We start from the raw sequence: 22,364 nt of genomic DNA, 5'->3' as shown, positions 1-22,364 counted from the left end.
AAGTCACAACTCCCCTGTGCTGAGCAGCAGCGGCGTGGGAGAGAGTCGAGGGCAAGAGACTCGTTTACTATGCGGAAGGAGGCAATGGTAGACCACTTCTGTATTTTTACCAAGGAAACTCTGCAGATACGCTACCAGAACGATTGCAGATGGAAGCGGGGCGTTCCGGGAGAAATGTGTCTAAGGCGTCACTGTGGGTCGGACACGACTCGACAGCGTAAGACAGCAACAACATAGCTTACTTTGTAAAAAATTATTTCATGTTTTCTAATCAGTCTTAGAGAAGAGGGAGAGAGAAAACAGGGAGAAGAAGAGAAAGGGGAAAAGAAGGAAATAAAAAGGGAGAGAGAAAAGAGAAGGAAGGTAAAAAAAGGAAGGAAAAAACACAAATTTATTCCTGGTTGTGGATTGGGGAGAGGATGGGTGCCAGAACTGAAAAGCACAAGGGCTGCTGTTGTCACCATTTTCCTCATCTCCTCTTCCCCCTCCCTCCTGCACCACTACCCCCTCTCAGCTCCTCTGGACCTGGGGCACATGGGAGGTAGGGGAGATGGGTTTTCTTTTCCAGGTCCTGAGGGACCGTGACACATCCAAGCAGTGCCCATCCTGTAGGGTGCTCTCGCTCCCTTCCCTGGTACCTGTGGGGACTGAGCAGTCCTCTTCCCTGCCCACAGCATGACTGGCTCATCATGGACCTGCTGCTGCTTGATGAGGGGGGGAAGGAATAGGTAGGCAGCATGCGATGGGGGAAGGGGCGAGGGGGCATCTCATCATTCATTCATTCATTCAATAGTATTTATTGAGCGCTTACTATGTGCAGAGCACTGTACTAAGCGCCTGGGATGAACAAGTCGGCAACAGATAGAGACAGTCCCTGCCGTTTGATGGGCTTACAGTCTAATCGGGGGAGACGGACAGACAAGAACAATGGCAATGAATAGAGTCACCAAGGGACAGGTCGTCCCCGTGGGTGCCGGGGGTGGAGGTAGAGAAAGGAAGCAAGAACAGCTTTGGGTCGTCCAGCGGCGATGGAGGGAAACCACTGGCTCCTGATTGGGGTGGGGTCTTGTACTACTGGCAGGAGGAAAGGAGAAGAGTCTCCATCCTAACGCCGCACAGGCCTCTTTCTGGCTCAAAGAGGTAAGACAGGTCAACTACTTCCTGCACCAAATGTTGTGGGGCATGGCCTTCATGGTGACGAGGCAATGGGGTTTGGGGAGATGGGAGAGGAGGGTGATGGCCCCCATGGATGGGGTGTCTACGCTCTAGAGCCACAGCTGGTTCCAAAAAGACTCACTGATGGCTTGCAAGCCATAGGTTGCCGACCCCTGATCTAGACTAGGTTCAGTATCAAGCTTTATCGGGTAAGAAAGCAGACAATTTCTTGATGGTCCTTTAGTGATACAAAATATATAAAGAAGTCACGTTCCTGCAGTCTGCTATCCTCTGGAGAAAATTTTGGACACATATAGTCCAATATGACTTCTGTTGATTACTCACAATTATGCCACCTACCCAGTTAGCACAAATGAGTTTTGACCACCACAGATCTGGGACCTGTTCTTTTTTATTAAGTTTTAGCCTTAATTCTGAATAATAATTAGCTCTTTCACTTCTCAACCATTTAATGTGGCCTAGGCCAATGAGTCCTATGTCAGTCACAAAAGTGCAAGTACTGACATTCTTCTCTTTATTATAAGGAAAATACCCAAATATATATTTAATTAGCCAACTGAGGGGCCACTTTCAGCAAAAGTGAAGAAGTATGGTTCTTGTAAATAAGAGTAATAATAATTATTATAATGGTACATGGTGCTTATTATGGGCCAAACACCGTTCTAAGGACTAGGGTACATGCAAGTTAATCAAGTTGGACATGGTCCCTGACCCACACAGGGGCTCAGTCTCAATAATGGAAGCTTAAGATTATTTGTTCTTGTGATTATGAAAATTATTTATCATCCAAGAACAAACAATAAAGATATTGACAAAGGGATTAAAGAGTGTCAACCAAGATTTTTTTTTAAATGCTATTTCTTAAGTGCTACTATGGGCCAGACACTGCACTAAATGCTCCAGTAGGATGCAAGACAATCAGGTTGGACACAGTCCATGTCCCACATGGGGCTCACAGTCATAACCTCCATTTTACAGATGAGGTAACTGAGGCACAGAGAAGCTAAATGACTTGCCCAAGGTCATGCAGCAGACCAGTGGCAGAGCCGGGATTAGAACCCACGTAATCCTGACAACCAGGCCATGTTCTATCTATTAAACCACACTGTTTCTCATGCTGTAAGATTGTATGCTTATACACACTTGGAATTTCAAGGAAGGAATTTCAAATTTCCCTCTTCAAATATTTCTATTTTTCAATGCTTTAGGCAATTAAATCCATTACATTTTTACAGAACACAGACTTGCCCTTTTAGAAACCAAAGTCAGGCAGTAATGTTCTTCCCTTAAAAAAATGTAAATCAGATGCCCACAAAATTAAAAAAAAAGGTTTCAAAAAATTATATTTTGGACAGTGTTCTTCCTTTTCTAATTGCCCAGAGGGTAAGACAATTGACCCATACCCTTTGAAAGGAAAAAAAAAACAACCTTTCATTTTTGGACTTTCTGCCTCCCTTTGGACCATAAAATATACCCAGGTACACCCCTAAAAATGGTTCAATAACTTGAAAAGGAGATGATTTTGCATAAGGGTAGCCCTCCTCACAAAAATCTAAAAATGTCAGATAGACTATATGAAAAAAACACATCAGTTTCCCTAAAAGGTATCATACAGTAACTTCCAAAATCATATAAACATGCTATTACGAGCTACACCCTCAGACAAGGAATGTAGATTAGTTTTTCAAGCTGTACAGTAGACACCCCTAAAATTAACAACAAAGCAACACATCCAGGACTTGTTACTTGAGAATATTTAGAAACCAAAAGAAAAATCCAGACAGTAAATAAAGAAATGACGATAAGGTGTGAGGGCTGTACTCACATGGAATCATTCCTGACTAATTGCCCATTTTGACGGACAGCATTTTCACTCATGGACCGTTCTCTTTTCAGTCTGCCAACTGCACGAATTTGCTGCAAAACAAAGAAATTGAAAGAGACTAGAAAATATTGACTAGAAAAACTGGGGAGCCATTGAACAGAGGAGGGAAGGATTGGTAGAGGAGGGTAACTAGCAGGAAACTGGTGCCTCGGAGTCCAGGATGATGACAGGATTATTCCCTAGGGTCAGGATCCATAGCTAAAGGGCAGAGAAAGGAGGGATGGGAGCAAAGAGAGGTGTTTGGGGGGGAAGTGTGAGGGGAGAGGAGGGAGAGAGGGTAGGTAGGAGAGGAAAGGAAGGGAGCACCTCCCATTCCCCAGGGACTCCACTGCAAATACGCTCTAAGTGCCCCTAACTCCCAAGCAGCTGAGAACACCTAGAGCTAGAATAGAAACCCCAGGGGCCTAGTGGGTGGTGTATAATACCAGAGATTAATACTAAAAATAATAATTGGAATATTTATTATGTTTACTATGTGCCAAGCACAGTGCTAAGTAAATATCGATTGACTCATACAAGATAATCTGATCATAGTCCACCCGACATGAGGCTAACGATATTCAAGTTCCCACCTGAATAATGACAGTCAATGACCTTGTCCATATTTGAGAAAAACCACTGGCTATCAATGATTAATACTACAAAATACAAAAACGCACTAATTACAATAGCTAGTCACAAAAATGGAGGCATATCACATGAAAGGTCTTTAAAACTAAAAGTCCTCATCTAAAAATCAATATCTGTGGATATTTATTGAAAATATATATCTTTTTAAATTGACATATCATTTTGGTGCCCAAGTTAGGACAGGCAATCTGTTCCGATGTTCTTAAAAATCATGTTGCAGGACAGTGGAAATTCCTACATTTTGGTTGAGCAAGTGGCTCAGCAAATGTGGTTTTTATAGAAGACACTTTATATTTTGAACTAGGAAATATCTTTTTAAACTATTAGCCGCTGTATTGTTGCCATATTTTAATAAGGTGGAAAATAGCTTCAGGCTTAAAAAAGTCTCAAACTTCCAGGAACTGGAAAGTGCAGAAAGATCCAAAAGTGCCATGTGCGGCTGAGGGCGGTGGCTTCCTGGCTCGGCCGCTCCCAGGTGGCTCTCGTGTTGAGAGTCAGGCTGCGGAGGCCGGAAGCCTCTCCCCTCGGATGTGCCACTTGAACAACCAAAACGGTGGCACGTCTGAGCGGCAAGAGCTGCGGTGTTGAGTGGGTCAGGTGTCCGAAACCTTGCGCGTCGCCAAAGCCTGCCCGATGCTGCCAGTCACCGGTGACAGGCCAGAAACCCAAGACGATGGGTACCACCACACCCTCCCTTCTCCCCACCTTGCGGGGAGAAGGAGATGGATGATCTATAGACGATTTATAACCGGCATGGCAAGGTCATCTAGACTGGTGCTATATTTCCCAATGTCAAATACAGCTGACTGCCATGTTGACAAAGAATCCAACCAGAGCAGCACTGTCGGAGCCTTCCAAACTGTCTCAGGGTTTTCCCTAAAGTAGTTGCTCTTCTTTGGGCATGATCTTTCTCTCCCAGGAGCGATTCAAGGCAAGGCACGCTAGCCTAACAGAATCCCCAGGAGCGATTCAAGGCAAAGCACGCTAGCCTAACAGAATCCCGCTCACCGCAGGTGGTTATGCGGAAGAAGGACTGACAGGAAGGAGGGGTGAGGGGAGGAGGTGAGAAGCAGAAAGGGTGTATTGAGGCTGGCTTATCGTGTGGCTTATCGTGTAAAATGACAGTAAGGACTGTCTTTCAGAGAGACACACTGGGTCATTACTGCAGTCACAGCTTTTGGACACAAAGTATGACGGACTGTTAGGCTCGTTACGGACAGGGAATGTGTCTACTAATTTTGTTGTACTCTCCCAAGTGCTTAATACAGTGCTCTGCACACAGTCAGCACTCATGGTAAGCAGCAGGGCAGAGTGGATAGAGTACAGGCCTGGAACTTAGAAGGTTATGGATTCTAATCCTGGCTCTGCCACTTATCTGCTTTGTGACCCCAGACAAGCCACTTACTTCTCTGAGCCTCAGTTACCTCATCTGTACAATGAGGATTAAGACTGTGAGGCCCAAGTGGGACAACCTGATAATCTTGTATCTACAAGCTCTTAGAACAGTGCTTGGCACAAAGTAAGCGCTTAAAAAATACCATATTTATTATTATTCTTATGGTCTGCTATGTGACCTTGGACAAGTCACTTCACTTCTCTGTGCTTCAGTTACCTCATCTGTAAAATGGGGATTGAGGCTGTGAGCCCCACATCGACAGGTCCTATGTCCAACCCTATCTGCTTGTATCTACCACAGCACAGAGTACAGTGCCTGGCACATAGTAAGCACTTAACCAATACTACAATTATTACTATTATTATAAATACCACTGATTGAATGATATAAAAACACAAACTTTGAGATTGAATTTTTTCCTGTTCTAACAATGGCATTTCTTTCTTTAAGATTCCTTCTGGGTGTTGGGGCAAGAAAAATGACAATATATTTGTTTAAAAATTTAATTTGACAAACCTATTAGTACACCTTGGGTTTTTTCACTATCTAAACATCTTCGAAAGCTGCTCAGTAATAAGCCTTTCTTAATTAATAGCCATTAACAGAGAAACTGGAACAGAGGTTAGGCAACTTGGCCATGGATTCACAGCACAGCGAGTTACTACTAAGTCTGCAACTAGGTGTTTTGGCCTTTGACCAAGAGGCAAGAAAACCATTAGCCTTTTATACTCCATCTCCACCCACTCCCTTGAAGAACTCATTCACTCCCATGGTTTCAACTACCATCTCTATGTAGATGATTACCAAACCTACCTCTCCAGCCCTCCATCTCTCCTAACTCAAACTTAACATGCTCAAAACAGGCCTCCTCATCTTCCCACACAAATCCTCTACTCTTCGTCCTACCTTACCTCTCTGATCTCCTACTAAAACCCCACCAAACTACTCCCAGTATCTCATCTGTCTCACAGCTCACCCCCCTGCCCATGTCCTTCCTCTAGCCTGGAGTCCTCTAAGTCCTTTCATCCAACAGATTACCACTCTCCCCATCTAATAAAATATCTTTTAAATATTTTTTAATTTTAATTTTTTAATATTTAGCTGGCACTGTTCTAAGCTAGGATAGATAATTTTTCTCCTCCAAGACTACATTCTCACTTCTCTTATTTGCCCTCTCTTCTATGTCACCTATACCCTTGGGCATGCATCCAGGCACTTTAGTAGTCAATCCATCCCCACAGCACTTACATACGCATTTTTATTCTCTGCTACTTCGCCTATCTGCAATTTGTCTATCTCCCCCTCCAGACTGTCAGCTCATTGTGGACAGGGAATGTGTCTACCAACTCTGTTGTACTGTATTTTTCCAAGCACTTAAAACAGAGCCCTGCAGACTGTAAGCGCTCAGTAAATATGATTGATTAGCTACTTTGTTTTACATTCATTCATTCAATTCAATCGTATTTATTGAGGGCTTACTCTGTGTGCAGAGCACAGTAGTAAGTGCTTACACTGTTTCCTTGGATTGGTGATTTTGTATTTCACTATTATTGTTCTATCAATCAGTGACATTTACTGAGTCCTTATTAGGTGAAGACCACTGTACTAAGTGCTTGGGAGTGTACACCAGAGTTGGTAGACACAATCCCTTCCCACGAGAACCTTACAATCTATGCGTATGTTTATCCACATTTAGATTAAAGGCCGATGTGTCAGAAAGGAACTTGGTTTAATCTGTTTGCCTTGTAATTACCCCAGTAGTTTAATAAGACTGAAAATGTTATAAAAGTAGCCTTAACTTTACATATGAGAGCTAAACTCACACATAGTAATGAATCTAGGCCAATTCTGGACCAAGGCCAACAGGACACCCATGCCCTGGGCTATGAGGGTTCTCCTTTAAGTAGAGCCTCGAGCAGGAGTGGAAAAGCCTCATGATCCAAAGAGCACACATAATATGGTCCAAAGCTGCAGATCGGAAACGGATGAGGAGCATGCATTCCCAGGGTGGACCAGGAGGAAGGGAAGGAGGGAGGGAGGGGAGGATGGCCGTTCACTTGGAAGCAGTCAGCCGGATTCACAACCCACTCCACATCCAGGTTCGCGTTCAGGGGCTGGGGCCCACAGCAGCTCAGCGGCCTCGCTGCTGCTCCTCCCTCTCTCCCTCCCCCGGTGGCTCTTCCTCCTGGGGCCCAGATGCTGCTGCATGGGGTGATATGAAAGGAGCACGGCGCCCCGGGAGCCGGGGGGAGGGGGGTCCGCCCGCTCAGCAGGAGCCAAAGTTGCTCAGAACAAAGTGCGGCCATGGGAGGCAAAGATAATGCTTTTAAATGAGGAGCCGGCGATGAGGCGAGAGCAGGTCCCCTGGGAGCGCCCCTGCTGTCGTCCGTCTGGGGGGTTGGCAGCTGCTACTGCCCAGTCCCGCAACCTTTACTTCACTAACATGGGCAGAAGGCAAGGACGGACAGGGTTTATTTGTCCTTCCCATTCTCTCTACCACTCCACCCTCTGTCAGATCCCAATTGCCACCGCCCCCAACTGCAGAGAGCGTCGGGCAGACAGTGGCCGGGTGCTGCAGCCCTTCCCCGGCCAGGAGGAGTGTTGGATCAGGGGCCCGCCGCGGCCTGCCGCGATGAAAAGCCAGCCACACAGCATATGGGACCTAGCTTTGGACCGTGAAGGCCCAGTGAGTGAAGATGAACCGCAGTCTGGCCCCTCCAAGAGTAGCGCCACATTTCCAAAAATCTCTACGGTGACCCCATGCTAGTTTGATTTACCTTCTCTTATGGGGGGCATCAAAGGAGAGAGAAGTCTGGGGTCTCTAATCCACCAAGCCAACCCAGAAAAACTACATAAATTGCCATTAATGGCAGCTCAATAGCGGAAGCAAGATTGCAACTCGATTTTGGGATTCCTCCTCCCAAAGCTCATATATAAAATACTTGACTAATAATAACAATAATATTTGATAAGCACTTACTTTGTGCCAAACACTACTCTAAGTGTTGGGGTAGATGCAAGATAATCAGGTTGGACAGAGTCCCTGATCCGTATGGGGCTCACAGTCTAAGAGGGAAGGAGAAGAGGCATTAAATCCCCATTTTACAAATGAGGAAACTGAGGCACAGGTATGTGAAGTGTCTTGCCCAAGGTCACATAGTAGACAAGTGACAGAGCCGTGATTAGAACTCAGGTTCTTCCAAGACCTGTGCTCTTCCCACTAGGCAAACAGGTAGCAAAATATCTACCTGTTAGGAAAACAAGTAGGAAGGGAATTACCTCAAGCTGCTTCTGGTATTTTCAGAAACAGCCTCTCAAGCAGGTATGAATCACCCATTTTTTCCTCTCTCCTTGTTTGCTCTCCCCATCTTTGAATGTCTCCCTTGATGGCTTTCAAGTCCCGCCCACTCTAGTTCCAACCTGCAGGATCACCCACCTGCTGGCAGGGCTCCTCCTCCAAATGTAACTTTTCCTGAAATGGAAAGTGTTCAGATGTAAAGGTCGATGCTCAGAGCACCTCCATGTTCATATAGTACATCCTGATAAAGCAGCAGCAAATTTGATTCACCACCTTGTTGCCTTCCTTCCCTTCTCCTTCACTTGAATACAACGGACATCACTTAGAAGAGGAAACAAATGCTACTTACATCTTCAGTTTGAGGGGTGGGAGGAACCGATCTTTCTAAATCCAGAAAATCGAGGGGTCTCTCGCTTAGCGTGAGAACACGGGGAGGTGTTTTCAATGCCAGAGGTTTGAAGGGGGTTGACTGGATGAGGCCCAGGTCTGCTGGTCTTGAAAATGGAATGTCATCATTATTTCCTGGAAAAACAGGATTAATAAGATTCCCTGTTCTTTAAACCGCTATAAGCATGAAACAAATAGTGATTAGTTTTTTGAACTGTCGTTCAGTTCAAGTCACTTAAATGATGTTAGTGAGGGTCTAGGCACCATAAAAAGCTGCAGTGATTTTTTACTTTAACCAAGCTTTCCCCCAGTCAGCTCAGCATTTACCAACACACCGATTAGCAAGGAATGCTCAGTCACAAAGCACACAGCATGATGATGAAACTTTCCTCTCAGTATCTTCTAAATAAAGTGCCTCCAACTCTTACATATATACCTGTCAAAATCATTTGTAATTGGGTTGTTACATATAATTAGCACTAAAACAGTCTACCAGCAGAAGCATACCTGCTATGACAATCCTCTCGGGAACCTGCATAGTCACACTAGCATTTGGGATTCCTTCGTCGAGGCCCTGCTCCAGGTCGGCATTTGGGGGAGCCACTTTTAACTTTTCTGGGACCCTCATTCTCTGACTGATCCCTTCAGTGTACTCCATTTCATACTGAATCCGGTTCATTTCTGCCATCTCGGCTGTGGGAGAAGGGAACGCTGCCCCACTCATCCTAACAAAAGATCACACACCCAAGGATTAGGGAATGATACACCAGAGCTTGTGTGTTTTCCCATTTTGTGCAAATCGTGGGCAAATAGACTACACACAGAGCAGGAGGAAGAAAACAATCACATTTATTGAGCACCTACTCTGTCCAGAGCACTGAACTGAGGATTTGGGAGAGCACAATATAACAGAGTTGCTAGACATATTCCCTGCCCAGGAGGGGCTTACAGTCTAGAAGATAGACACCTAAAAATTGAGACATGAAAACAGTGTAAAATCACAGAAGAAAACTGTCTTCCCGGTAACATCCCATCTGAAGTCCAATGAATTAAATTTCCCTTTGTTTTCATTGAATGGATTTTTCATAAAGACCAAATGCACACATACCCTTTCTTGCTGCATTAAAAAAAAGAAAGAACATGCTGCTTGGAAAATATAGCTCAAAAGATGCCTAAACTAAAAAAAAATTTCAACATAGCCCTAAGCAAAAATTAAGTGGTTTTTTAAAAGGCCAAAAAGTGTTTTCATGCACATTAAAAAATTGCTTCAAAGTAGTCAGTTTTCTCTCAAAGGAATGATGCAAATTAAGTTTATGAAAAAGGAGTTAAATTTACACAAATACTAAAATGGAAGGGTTAAGAGTTTAACCCCCCAAAACATGAAATTCAAGTGTTGATGCTACATAACTAAAAAGGAAAGGTTGAATTTAACCCCTGAAAAGCTCCAAATTCAACAAACATAAAATACTTTGACTTTCTAGTAAAATACTTAAAACTACCACAAAGTATAAAGCTTGCTATAAGAAAGTCTTAATTTCAACATTCCTTGGCCTCTGAGGAGTTGTGAACTCAATGGTCTTTACTTTCATTATTTCCATATCTTGAAAAAAAACCAAACACCTTACATAAGAGGAAAATTGGCAGTGCAAAATGAGCAGGTACGCTTTTCAAGTCACTGGGAGACCCAGGCTCATTGGAAAAAGGCTAGGAAGACTGCAGCACAAAATATATCCTATTGATAAGAACATGCAAATATCGGCCTACAGCATGGTGATTTTGTAGCTACTAACTCAAATCGTATGGTGCCAGCTAAACTGAATAAAACTCCACTAACCTTCCTAGAGGCGATTCACTGCTTGCTCTTTTACTCATTTTTAATCAGTACTTGCACTTCTACAAAGTCTATTTAATACCCTGCACCTTAGGTTACTTTACACAACTGTTCCCCTACAGATCTGAACTCTTTTTGGAGCTGTATATAAGAGCACGGACACTGCTTTTCCAGCTGTAAAAAAGAAAGAATAAGAATCAGTTCATCAGCAATTCATAACCTAAGTAACTCGTAAGCACAGGTATATCAAGACACCTTAAAGTCATACTTAAAAAAAAAAAAGGCAAGCCCTGGGACCAAATCTGATGGGTTTATATCCAGATCTTTACAAAAATAAGAGCTATGGCACACACTGGGACTAGTACAGGTAGTTAGTTTCTAGCAATTCCATTACTTTGTGATTTTGAAAATGAACAAAAAGAGTAGTAAATTTACCACATGCCGGTAGGATGTCAACTCAAAAATAGTGCCTGTTATTAATGGAGTAAGACATATTTAGAGAGGGCTACTAAGGAAAAGTATCAGCATTTTAAGACAGTGGAATTGAACTTTTAAGATTTTAACATTTTGGCATGTAAATGGAATACAAAGAGATAGAGCCATAGGGGAAGTTTAGTTTACTCACAGAAGGGTTCCAGCACCAGTTGGTTATCTGCCCGATTACTTGCTTCTATGTCCCATATTAACTCCAAATTTCCTTATATGCTAAGTGGTGAAACTTGCTGTCTCTTTCTCCTGGAAAAAATAAAGAAGCAAATTTGAGATCACCAATTTACTTCCTCTTTGACACTTCAAGCCCAGTTGTTACCTGGAGGACTTTTAACATAACATCTGGACGCCCAACTTCCCTCTAGTAAAATATATATGATCGCCTAATATGCAGTCTGCCAACAGCCAGTGCACTTTCGAGAGGATCGTTTTACTCTGGACATTTGTTCGACCTGATTCTGCTTGGGACAAATCCAACCTTTAGCATCAAATCAAGGTTTAGGGGAGAAAGCACTGTTTCAGCAGGAATTACGTGTGCAACATGACTCGTCTCATTCCACAGTCAGCACAGTGAGCGCAGCATTTCCAGAGGGTAGCATTTCTGACTTTTCCAGGATCTACCCTTGTGTACCATTGTGGCCTCTGAATTCCACCTCCCAGGAACCCCAGAAGCCAAGTGGCTGTACCAAAGCTGTAATAATTAAGGCCATCAGCTCTGATAGCAAAAAGATAAACTGGTTGAAATTAGTCCATCCCTCATTAATAAAGTGGGGAAGACTTTCTAGGGGGAACGGGAGGAGAAGGATTGGAAGCCCTGCGAGAAACAGGGTCCATTTCTTTATGGCCATGTCTTCATGTGTTCACGGCTTCGACTACCGTTTCTATGCGGATAATTCCCAAATCTACATCTCCAGCCCTGATGTCTCTTTCTCTCAGCAGTCTCACACTTCCTCCTGCCTTCAAGACATCTCCACTTCAATGTCCCGCTGACACCTCACACTTAACATGCCAAAACCAAACTCCTTATCTTCCCACCCAATCTCTGTCCTCCCCTGCTGACTTTCCCGTCACTGTAGACAGCACCACCACCCTCCCTGTCTCACAGGCCCATAATCTTGGCGTTATCCCTGGCTCATCTCTCTCATTTAATCCACATATTCAATCTGCCACCAAATCCTGTCGATTCAACATTCACAAAATCGCTAAAATCCACCCTTTCCTCTCCATCCGAATTGCTACCACGTTAATCCAAGCACGTATTCTGACCCACCTTGATTACTGCCTCAGTCTCCTTGCTGACCCCCTTCTTCCTCTTGTCTCTCCCCACTCCAGTCCATATTTCACTCTGCTGCCTGGATCATTTTTCTACCAAAACGACCACGTCTCCACGTCTCCACATTCTTCGAGAACCTCCAGTGGCTGTCCATCCACCAACTCATCAAACTGAAACTCCTTACCACTGGCTCGAAAGCACTCAATCAGCTTGCCCCCTTCTACCTTACCTCCCTGATTTCCCCCTGCAACCCAGCCTGCATACGTCACTCCTCTAATGCTAACGTACTCAGTACCTCGATCTTGTCTAAGTCACCGCCGACCTCTCGCCTCTGTCCTGGAACACCTTCCCCCTTCATATCCAACAGCTGATCACACTCCCTATTTTCAAATCCTTATTAATAGCACATCTCAAAAAGGCCTTTCCCAACAAGCCCTCAGTTCCTTTTCCCCTACTCCCTTCAGGGTCACCTTTGTACTTGGACTTTCACCCCTCCCTCAGCCCCTGGCACGTATGTACATATGAGTAATTTGTTTATATCAATGCCTGTATCTCCCTCTAGACTGTAAGCTAGTTGTGGGCAGGGAACGTGTCTATCAACTCTGCTATACTGTGCTCTCCCAGAAACTTAGCACAGCATGCTGCTAAGCGCTTAATAAATTGTACGCTCTCGGCACGGCACACAGTAAGCGTTCAATAAATACGACTGATTGAGTCTAATTCCCTTCTTGTGAACTCTTTCGCAGTGCCTAGTGCGGTGCTCTGCATATATCAAGCGCTTAATAAAAATTACTTCTTTTACAAAGGGGGAAATCAGTGACCTTGCCTGAACCAGGCAGTTCCAACGCCATGTCCTTCACCAACTCTGGGGGACGGAGGGAATGTTCTACGAGCAGAGACAAACCTACCTTATTTGTAGATTAGTTTTGTTGAACTGTCACAGGAATCAATGCCTAAAATGGTCAGCAAATGATTGCTGTTAGACTCTCATTTTCTGCAAATCCATTTCTGGGTTTCCTCCTACCTTCAGGACATCTCTACTTGCACGTCCCGTTTATGTTTACTATGTCTAAAACAGAACTCGTCATTTCCGACCAAAACCCTGTCCTCCCCCATGTCTTTCCCCTCACTGTAGACAGCACCACCACTCTCCCTGTTTCACAAGCCCATAATTTTGAAGTTATCCTTGATTCACTGCTCTTGTTTAACCTGTCGCCATTGGGACAGAAACTGTTTTTGCTGTATATTACCTACCATGCCCCCTATTGATCGTTTTAATGAGATTAATTTTTTTAAATGGCATTTGTTAAGCGCTTACTATGTTCTGAGCACTGTTCCAAGGGCTGAGCACTGTTCTAAGTGTATGAATGCAGGGAACAGTCTCTCTCTGACAGGCAGGGTTCCACTGAGAAATATCTATTTATATAAGGAGGTGAGGACAATGATCCACCTTAATAAATCCTGGCTCCGCTGCTTGTCAGCTGTGTGACCTTGGGCAAGTCAATTAACCTCTCTGGGCCTCAGTTACCTCAACTGTAAAATGGGGAAGAAAACTGTGAGCCCTATGTGGGACCACCTGATTAACCCTGTACCTACCCCAGCGCTTAGAATAGCGCTTGGCACATATAAATGTCTTCTCAGGAGCAGATAAATGCCTAGACAAGAAAATTCGGAAACAACTTTTCAGAGACCCTGGCCTTGCCCACCAGAGCATCCTCACCAATAACCTAAAGTTCTTATCCTCTCTTTATCCCTCTCCACAATTGATAATAATAATAGTATTAATAATAGCATGTGAGGCACACGCTTTGTGCCAAGCCCTGTGCCAATTATACAAGAAAATCGGGTCAGACACTGCCCCTGTTTCACGTTCTTTTCACCCTGTTCTTCAACAACCTCCTACTCGGGAAATCAACAGCTTGAAGGTGATTTCTTCTCATCGAAACCCACCATTGATTTCTAGGCTAACATGATACCTTTTTCTCCTCTAAGAACATTTCCCAGTACCTTTATTAATCCCCAGGATGTCCAACGCCACCGTCGGAACTTTAGGAGGGATGCTTTTTTTGGAATCTAACAAGTCAGTCAGTGGACCAGCTGTCTGCATCGTGAAATGGGGCGTGCAGCCGAAGGAAGAGCATTATGTCTTGTCCTTTTCGGAGCAAACACCTTTCGTCTCTCCAGGTATTACTGACTTCTTGCTCTCCTCCTCCTCTTGGGGGGGAGAAACTTTGGATCCGAGAAGCCAAGGTCTTGGCCCAAGGTCACCTTGGGCCACAGAAGCGGTGCCCAGGAGGGTTCAGAAGCCAGGTGTCCAAGCCCCGAGACTCCTTCCTCGTCCCATCCCTCGAAACATCAAACTAACTCTTTAGCAGGGAAGGGGTCGTGACCAGGAAACCACCAGAAAGGAGAGGGAGAAAGAAAAAGCCATTAATGGGGGGCCGGTCCCTCAAAGGTGGAGTGAGGATATTCCCGGGGAGCAAAGCAGCAGCATGGCTCAGTGGCTAGAGCAGGGGCCTGGGAGTCGCAAGGTCCTGGGTTCTAATGCCGCCTCCGCCTACATGTCTGCTGGGGGACTTGGACTAGTCACTTCACTTCTCTGGGCCTCAGTTACCTCGTCTGGAAAATGGGGATTAAGACTGTGAGCCCCAGGTGGGACAGGGGCTGGGTCCAGTCTGTCCCCCCCTCTTAGACTGTGAGCCCCTTGTTGGGCAGGGATTGTCTCTATCTGTTGTCGGATTGTACATTCCAAGCGCTTAGTACAGTGCTCTGCACACAGGGAGCGCTCAATAAATACGACAATGAACGAACGAACAGCTTTATGAGAAGCAGCGTGGCTTAGGGGAAAGAACCTGGGCTTGGGACTCAGAGGTCGTGGGTTCTAATCCCGCCTCCGCCCCTTGTCTGCTGCGTGACCTTGGTCAAGTCACTTCAGTTCTCTGGACCTCAGTTCCCCCATCTGGAAAACGGGGATGAAGTCTGTGAGCCCCCCGTGGGACTACCTTGTATCAACCCCAGTGCTTAGAACAGGGCTTGGCACAGAGTAAGCCCTTAATATATAAGCAAGGTTATTATTATTGCATCTCCCAGAGTGCTTAGAACAGTGTTCGGCACCGAGTAAGCGCTTAATAAATACCAGCATTATTACGATTGTATCTCCCTCAGCGCTCAGAACAGGGCTTGGCCCAGAGTCAGCGCTTAATAAACACCAACGTTATTATGATTGCATCTCCCCCAGCGCTTAGAACGGTGCTCGCCACAGAGTCAGCGCTTAATAAATACCAGCGTTATTATTATTGCATCTCCCCCAGCGCTTAGACCAGTGTTTGGTCCAGCGTAAGCGCTTAATACCAACAGTATTATTATTGCATCTCCCCCAGCGCTGACCAGTGCTCGGCACAGAGTAGGCACTTAATAAACACCAGCGTTATTGCATCTCCCCCAGCGCTTAGAACAGTGCTTGGCCCAGAGCTGGTGCTTAATCAACACCAGCGTTATTATGATTGCATCTTCCCCAGCGCTTAGAACAGTGCTTGGCCCAGAGTAAGCGCTTAATACGAACATTATTATGACTGCATCTCCCCCAGCGCTTAGACTAGTGCTTGGCCCAGAATCACTGCTTAATAAATACCAGGGTTATTATGATTGCAATTTCCCCAGCGCTTAGAACAGTGCTTGGCCCAGAGTAAGCGCTTAATGCGAACATTATTATGACTGCATCTCCCCCAGCGCTTAGAAGCAGCGTGGCTCAGTGGAAAGAGCACGGGCTTTGGAGTCAGAGGTCATGTGTTCGAATCCCGGCTCTGCCACTTGTCAGCTGGGTGACTGTGGGCAAGTCACTTCACTTCTCTGTGCCTCAGTTACCTCATCTGTAAAATGGGGATGAAGACTGTGAGCCCCACGTGGGACAACCTGATTCCCCTGTGTCTACCCCAGCGCTTAGAACAGTGCCCTGCACATAGTAAGCGCTTAACAAATACCAACATTACTATTATTATTATTAGACTAGTGGTTGGCCCAGAGTCAGTGCTTAATAAACACCAGCGTTATTATGATTGTTATCTCCCCCAGCGCTTAGAACAGTGCTTGGCCCAGAGTCAGCGCTTAATACGAACATTATTAGGATTGCCTCTCCCCCAGCGCTTAGCCCAGTGCTTGGCCCAGAGTAAGTGCTTATAAACAGCAGCGTTATTATGATTGCCTCTCCCCCAGCGCTCAGCACAGAGTCAGCGCTTATAAACACCAGCGTTATTATGCTTGCACCTCCCCCAGCGCTTAGCACAGAGTCAGCGCTTATAAACGGCAGCGTTATTATGATTGCCTCTCCCCCAGCGCTTAGCACAGAGTGGGCGCTTAATATGAACATTATGATGATTGCATCTCCCCCAGCGCTTAGCCCAGTGCTTGGCCCAGAGTCAGCGCTTATAAACACCAGCGTTATTATGATTGCACCTCCCCCAGCGCTTAGCACAGAGTGGGCGTTTAATACGAACATTATTATGATTGCATCTCGCCCAGTGTTTGGCCCAGAGTCGGCGCTTAAGAGAGAGCTTCATGAGCAGTGTTAGGTGCGGGAGGGAGCGGAGGCCCGGGCCTGCCCCGGCCCCGGAGGAGGAAGAGGAGGAAGAGGGGGAAGAGGAGGAGGAGGAGGAAGGTGGCACTCACCCACCAGGCAGGCAGGCAGGCAGGCAGGCAGGCAAGCCGGCCGGCCGCCCGTCCGTCCTCCCGGGCCGTATCTGAGGCTGACCCCGCCGAGCCGCCGTAGCCGAGGCCGGAGCCGGAGCCTCCTCCCCGCGCCCTCTCGCCCGGCCCACGCTCACGTGACCACGGCGGGACGCCGGAAGTCAAGGCGCCTCCGCTGCCATCTTGAGTGAGGGCAAGGGCCTCGCCGCCGCCCGAACGCCTTTCCGCCTCGGCACCCCCACGTGACTACTGCGGGACACCGGAAGTGAAGACGCCTCCGCTGCCATCTTGAGTGAGGGCAAGGCCTCTCCGCCGCCCCACGGCCTTTCCGCCTCCACATTCCCCCCCCTTCATTCATTCATTCATTCATTCATTCATCCATCCATCCATCCATCCATCCATCCATCCATCCATCCATCCATCCATCCATCCATCCATCCATCCATCCATCCATTTATCCATCCAACCATTTATCCATCCAACCACTTATCCATCCACTTATCCATCCACTTATCCATCCATCCATCCATCCATCCATCCATCCATCCATCCATCCATCCATCCATCCATCCATCCATCCATCCATCCATCCATCCATCCATCCATCCATTTATCCATCCAACCATTTATCCATCCAACCACTTATCCATCCACTTATCCATCCACTTATCCATCCATCCATCCATCCATCCATCCATCCATCCATCCATCCATCCATCCATCCATCCATCCATCCATCCATCCACTCATTCATCCATCCATCCACTCATTCATCCATCCACCCATCCACCCGTCCATCCATGCACCCCTCCATCCATTCATTCTAAGGCCTTACCATGCGCAGAGCACTATACTAAGCGCTTGGAATGCACAGTTGGGCCACAGATAGAGACCATCCCTGCCCACAGTGAGCTCACAGACTGGGGGCCGGGTAGACAGACATCAATACGAAGAAATGAAATGGCACATAGTCATTCATTCAATCGTATTTATTGAGCGGTCACTGTGTGCAGAGCACTGCACTAAACGCTTGGAATGCACAGTTCGGCCACAGATAGATAGAGACCAACCCTGCGCACAACGAGCTCACAGTCTGGGGCAGGGGAGACAGACATCAATACAAAGAAATAAAATTGCAGATATATACATAGTCATTCATTCGATCGTATTTATTGAGCGTTTACCGTGCGCAGAGCACTGTACTAAGCGCTTGGAATGCACAATTCGGCCGCAGAGACGGTCCCTGCCCACAATGAGCTCACGGCCTGGGGGCAGGGAGGCAGACATCAATTCAAATAAATAAAATTACGGATATAATAATAATGTTGGTATTTGTTAAGCGCTTACTATGTGCCGAGCACTGTTCTAAGCGCTGGGGTAGACACACGGGAATCAGGTTGTCCCACGTGGGGCTCACAGTCTTACTCTCCATTTTACAGATGAGGTAACTGAGGCACGGAGAAGTGAAGTGACTTGCCCACAGTCACACAGCTGACAAGTGGCAGAGTTGGGATTCAAACTCATGACCTCTGACTCCAAAGCCCGTGCTCTTTCCACTGAGCCACGCTTATATACGTCGTCATTCCTTAGATCGCATTTACTGAGCGCTTACTGTGTGCAGAGCACGGGACTAAGTGCTTGGAATGTGCAATTCGACAACAGAGACAATCCCTGTCCAACAACGGGAATATATACATACACACGTATACATATATTTTACAGATAGATACATATAAATATATATATTATATACATTTATATCTAAATATAAATAAATATATATATATAGCTCGTGAGGTTACAAAGGACATGCCAAATCTATAATTCTATTTGTTTATATCGATGTCTGTTTACTTGTATTGATATCAGTTTTCACCCCCAGACTATGAGCCTGTTGGGGGCAGGGATTGTCTCTCGTTTTTGCTATATCGTACTTTGCAAGTGCTTAATACAGCGCTCTGCACACAGTAAGCGCTCAGTCAATACGACTGAATAAATGAAATGAGGGTTTTATTTACGTGTTCAAAAGGCATGTTCCAAACGGTGCCGATAAGCAGCGTGGCCTAATGGAAAGTGCATGGGCCCAGAGTCGGAGGATCTGGGTTCTAATTCCACTCCTCCCCTTGTGTGTTGTTGACCTCGGGCAAGTCACTTCACTTCTCTGTCACTTCTCTGAGAAGTAGCGTGGCTCAGTGGAAAGAGCACGGGCTTCGGAGTCAGAGGTCATGGGTTCGAATCCAGACTCTGCCACTTGTCAGCTGTGTGACTGTGGGCAACTCACTTAACTTCTCTGTGCCTCAGTTCCCTCATCTGTAAAATGGGGATGAAGGCTGTGAGCCTCACGTGGGACAACCTGATTACCCTGTGACTACCTCAGCGCTTAGAACAGTGCTCTCACATAGTAAGCGCCTAACAAATACCAACATTATTATTATTATTCTCTGTGCCACAGTTTCCTCATCTGTAAAATGGGAATTAAGACCGTGAGCCTCACGTGCGACAGGAATGGTGTTCAACCCGATTATCTTGTATCTACCCTACTGCTTAGTACAGTGTCTGGCACATAATAAGCCCTTAATAAATACCGCAATTGTTATTATTATTTTTATTACCCCCGCTGACCAGTGTCTTCCTCAGCTCCTGTGTCTGGAGGGCAGCGGGGCTCCCTGGCTCACAGGTCTCCTACCCTTCCACACCCAGGTTTATTGCTATTGTTTTTGTCTGTCTCCCCCAGTTAGACTGTACGCCCGTCAATGGGCAGGGACTGTCTCTATCTGTTGCCAATTTGTACATTCCAAGCGCTTAGTACAGTGCTCTGCACATAGTAAGCGCTCAATAAATACTATTGAATGAACCCAGGTCCCTGCCTCGTTCCGCTCCTCTCCCAGACCCAGAAGCTTCGGCCCGAAGCACAAGCCCCTGGCCCCGGGGTCCGACTCTGCACCATCAATCAGCCTGGGTGAGGAATCAGAGCCAACCTCACCTCGGAGGGAGTTTTCCAGGGGTTTCGCAACCTTGTGCACAGTTTTACCCAGGTGTAGTTCAAACTGGTATTTGTTAAGCGCTGCGGTGGATACAAGATCACCTGTTCAGGTACAGCCCCAATACCAACATAAAGGTTCGTAGTCTTAAGTGGGAGGGAAAACAAATATTTTATACTCATTTTATTTTCGCAGATAAGGAGACTGAGATACAAAGGAGTTACATGACTTGCCCAAGGTCACACAGCAGAGCGGGGATTAGAACTCTGCTCTTCAGACTTCCAGTCCTAGGTTTTTACCATTAGGCCACCCTAAGACTGGTAGAGGCAGGCTAGAGATCAACAGAGACTCTCTTTGACCATAGTTTCCAAGACTGTGCAGCAGAGCAGCGTGGCTCAGTGGAAAGAGCCCGGGCTTGGGAATCAGAGGTCATGGGTTCTAATCCCACCTCAGCTGCTTGTTAGCTGTGACTGTGGGCACCTCACTTCACTTCTTTGTGCCTCAGTTACCTCATCTGTAAAATGGGGATGAAGATTGTAAGCCTCACGTGGAACAACCTGATTACCCTGTATATACCCCAGCGCTTGGAACAGTGCTCTGCACATAGTAAGCGCTTAACAAATACCAACATTAAACAAAGGGAGCGAGTCATGAGACAGGGACTGTGTCCAACCACATCTGCTCTGCACATAGTAAGCACTTAACAAATACCAACATTATTATTATTATTATTATCGAGACGACTGCCATAATTGCTATGGCCTCGTTGCGAACCACTGTACTTCGAGGCAAGTCCTATCCTCACTCAAGTTAAAAGACGGGGTTATTAACTCCATATAATAACAACAATAATAATAATGATAATAATTATGGTATTTGTTAAGTGCTTACTATGTGCTAGGCACTGTTCTAAGTGCTGGAGTAGATACGGGGTAATCAGATTGACCCACGTGGGACTCACATTTTTTTTTTTAATCCCCATTTTTACAGATGAGGTAACTGAGGCCCAGAGAAGTTAAGTGACTTGCCCAAGGTCACACAGCAGACAAGTGGCAGAGCTGGGACCCACGACCTCTGACTCCCAAGACCGGGCTCTTTCCACTAAACCACGCTGCTCTCAATATCAGATCGAGCACTCATATCATCATCACTCATTACATGTCATGTGCACTTAACCCGTCATCAGTAGACAGTGCTTTTTATCAAAGCAGCTGGGCTTCCCTGTGTTAACAGAGTGGCCATCTATCAGGTTTTACTCCAGGATCCTTTTTGTGAAGGTACAGGGAATTAGACTCTATCTAATTCATTCGTTCACTCATATTTATTGAGCACTTACTGTGTGCAGAGCACTGTACTAAGCACTTGGGTAAGTACAATATAACAGTAAACATATCCTCTGCCCACAATGAGCTTATAGCCTCCCACCTGTGTTTCTCTCCCAGGAATTAGTACAGCATTCTGTGCACAATAGGTACTTAGTCAATTGATTGTATTTATGAAGCACTACTGTGTGCAGAGTAATAATAATAATAATGATATTTGTTAAGTGCTGACTATGTGCCAGGAAATGTTCCAAGTGCTCGAGTAGAAACAAGACGATTGGGTTGGACACAGTCCCTTTCCCACACGGGGCTCACAGTCTTGAACCCAATTTTACAGATGGGGGAACTGAGGCACAGAGAAGTTAAGCGACTTGTCCAAGGTCACATGGCAGACCAGTGGCAGAGCCGGGATTAGAACCCAGGCCCTTTTGACTCTATCCACTAGACGACGCTCTTCTCAGAGTGATGTACTAAGCACTTGGGAGCGTACAACCCAATATACTATTAATACTATGGATGGATCCATCGGGTCCGGTATTTTGAAGCACCAGCCTCCTTTCCCCGTGGCTCTTGCCACCAAGTTCCATAACTCAGAAACAGGGCCCGTGCTCAGCGAGACCCCTGGAGAGGAGCGCAGTGGCTCTGAATCGGTCATGGGGGCGTTCGGAGTCCCCATCATGGCCCCTGCAGCCATGCTCTCGGTCCAGGTGGACTTCCGCAAAATATTCCGTCGGATGCCATTACATTACGCTACTTGCCTGTGATGGTGCATTGTGATTCGTGTGCATCTTGGTGTCGGGTATCATTCATTCATTCATTCATATTTATTGAGCACTTATTATGTGCAAAACACTGAACTAAACGCTTAGGAGAGTACACTCCAACGACAGATATGTGCCCTGCCCACGACAAGCTCCACGCTAGCTATCAATAGACACTTTATGTGGTATGAATGTGCACGTAAGTTTTTCACAGCCAAATGCCAGGCTCCCTAAGCTTTACATCCCTGTCCC

At 46.0% G+C, this 22,364-nt stretch overlaps 1 protein-coding gene across 28 annotated transcripts in view; it reads right to left on the bottom strand.

Moving 5' to 3' along the window:
* Positions 1-17,179, bottom strand: part of MFF (mitochondrial fission factor) — a 42,982-nt gene extending 25,803 nt beyond the window's left edge. For 3 of the 28 annotated variants that reach the window (XM_029068919.2, XM_029068915.2, XM_029068923.2), the window contains exons 1-7: positions 17,031-17,167; positions 11,229-11,338; positions 10,607-10,777; positions 9,280-9,497; positions 8,735-8,907; positions 8,524-8,559; positions 3,002-3,093 (exon numbers count right to left, since the gene is read on the bottom strand). In XM_029068919.2, coding sequence (XP_028924752.1) covers positions 3,002-3,093; positions 8,524-8,559; positions 8,735-8,907; positions 9,280-9,497; positions 10,607-10,644 — 557 coding nt within the window. In that variant the 5' untranslated portion in view covers positions 10,645-10,777; positions 11,229-11,338; positions 17,031-17,167. Of the gene's footprint in view, positions 1-3,001; positions 3,094-8,523; positions 8,560-8,734; positions 8,908-9,279; positions 9,498-10,606; positions 10,778-11,228; positions 11,339-13,273; positions 13,320-14,372; positions 14,651-17,030 lie in introns of those variants that run through there. The other 25 variants (XM_029068920.2, XM_029068925.2, XM_029068926.2 and 22 more) reach the window with 21 other exon arrangements.
* Between the last annotated feature and the right edge of the window lie 5,185 nt (positions 17,180-22,364).

The sequence above is a fragment of the Ornithorhynchus anatinus genome, chromosome 7 (genome assembly GCF_004115215.2).
Source record: "Ornithorhynchus anatinus isolate Pmale09 chromosome 7, mOrnAna1.pri.v4, whole genome shotgun sequence".
Lineage (NCBI taxonomy): Eukaryota > Metazoa > Chordata > Mammalia > Monotremata > Ornithorhynchidae > Ornithorhynchus > Ornithorhynchus anatinus.
This window is presented reverse-complemented; position numbering and strand designations above follow the sequence as displayed.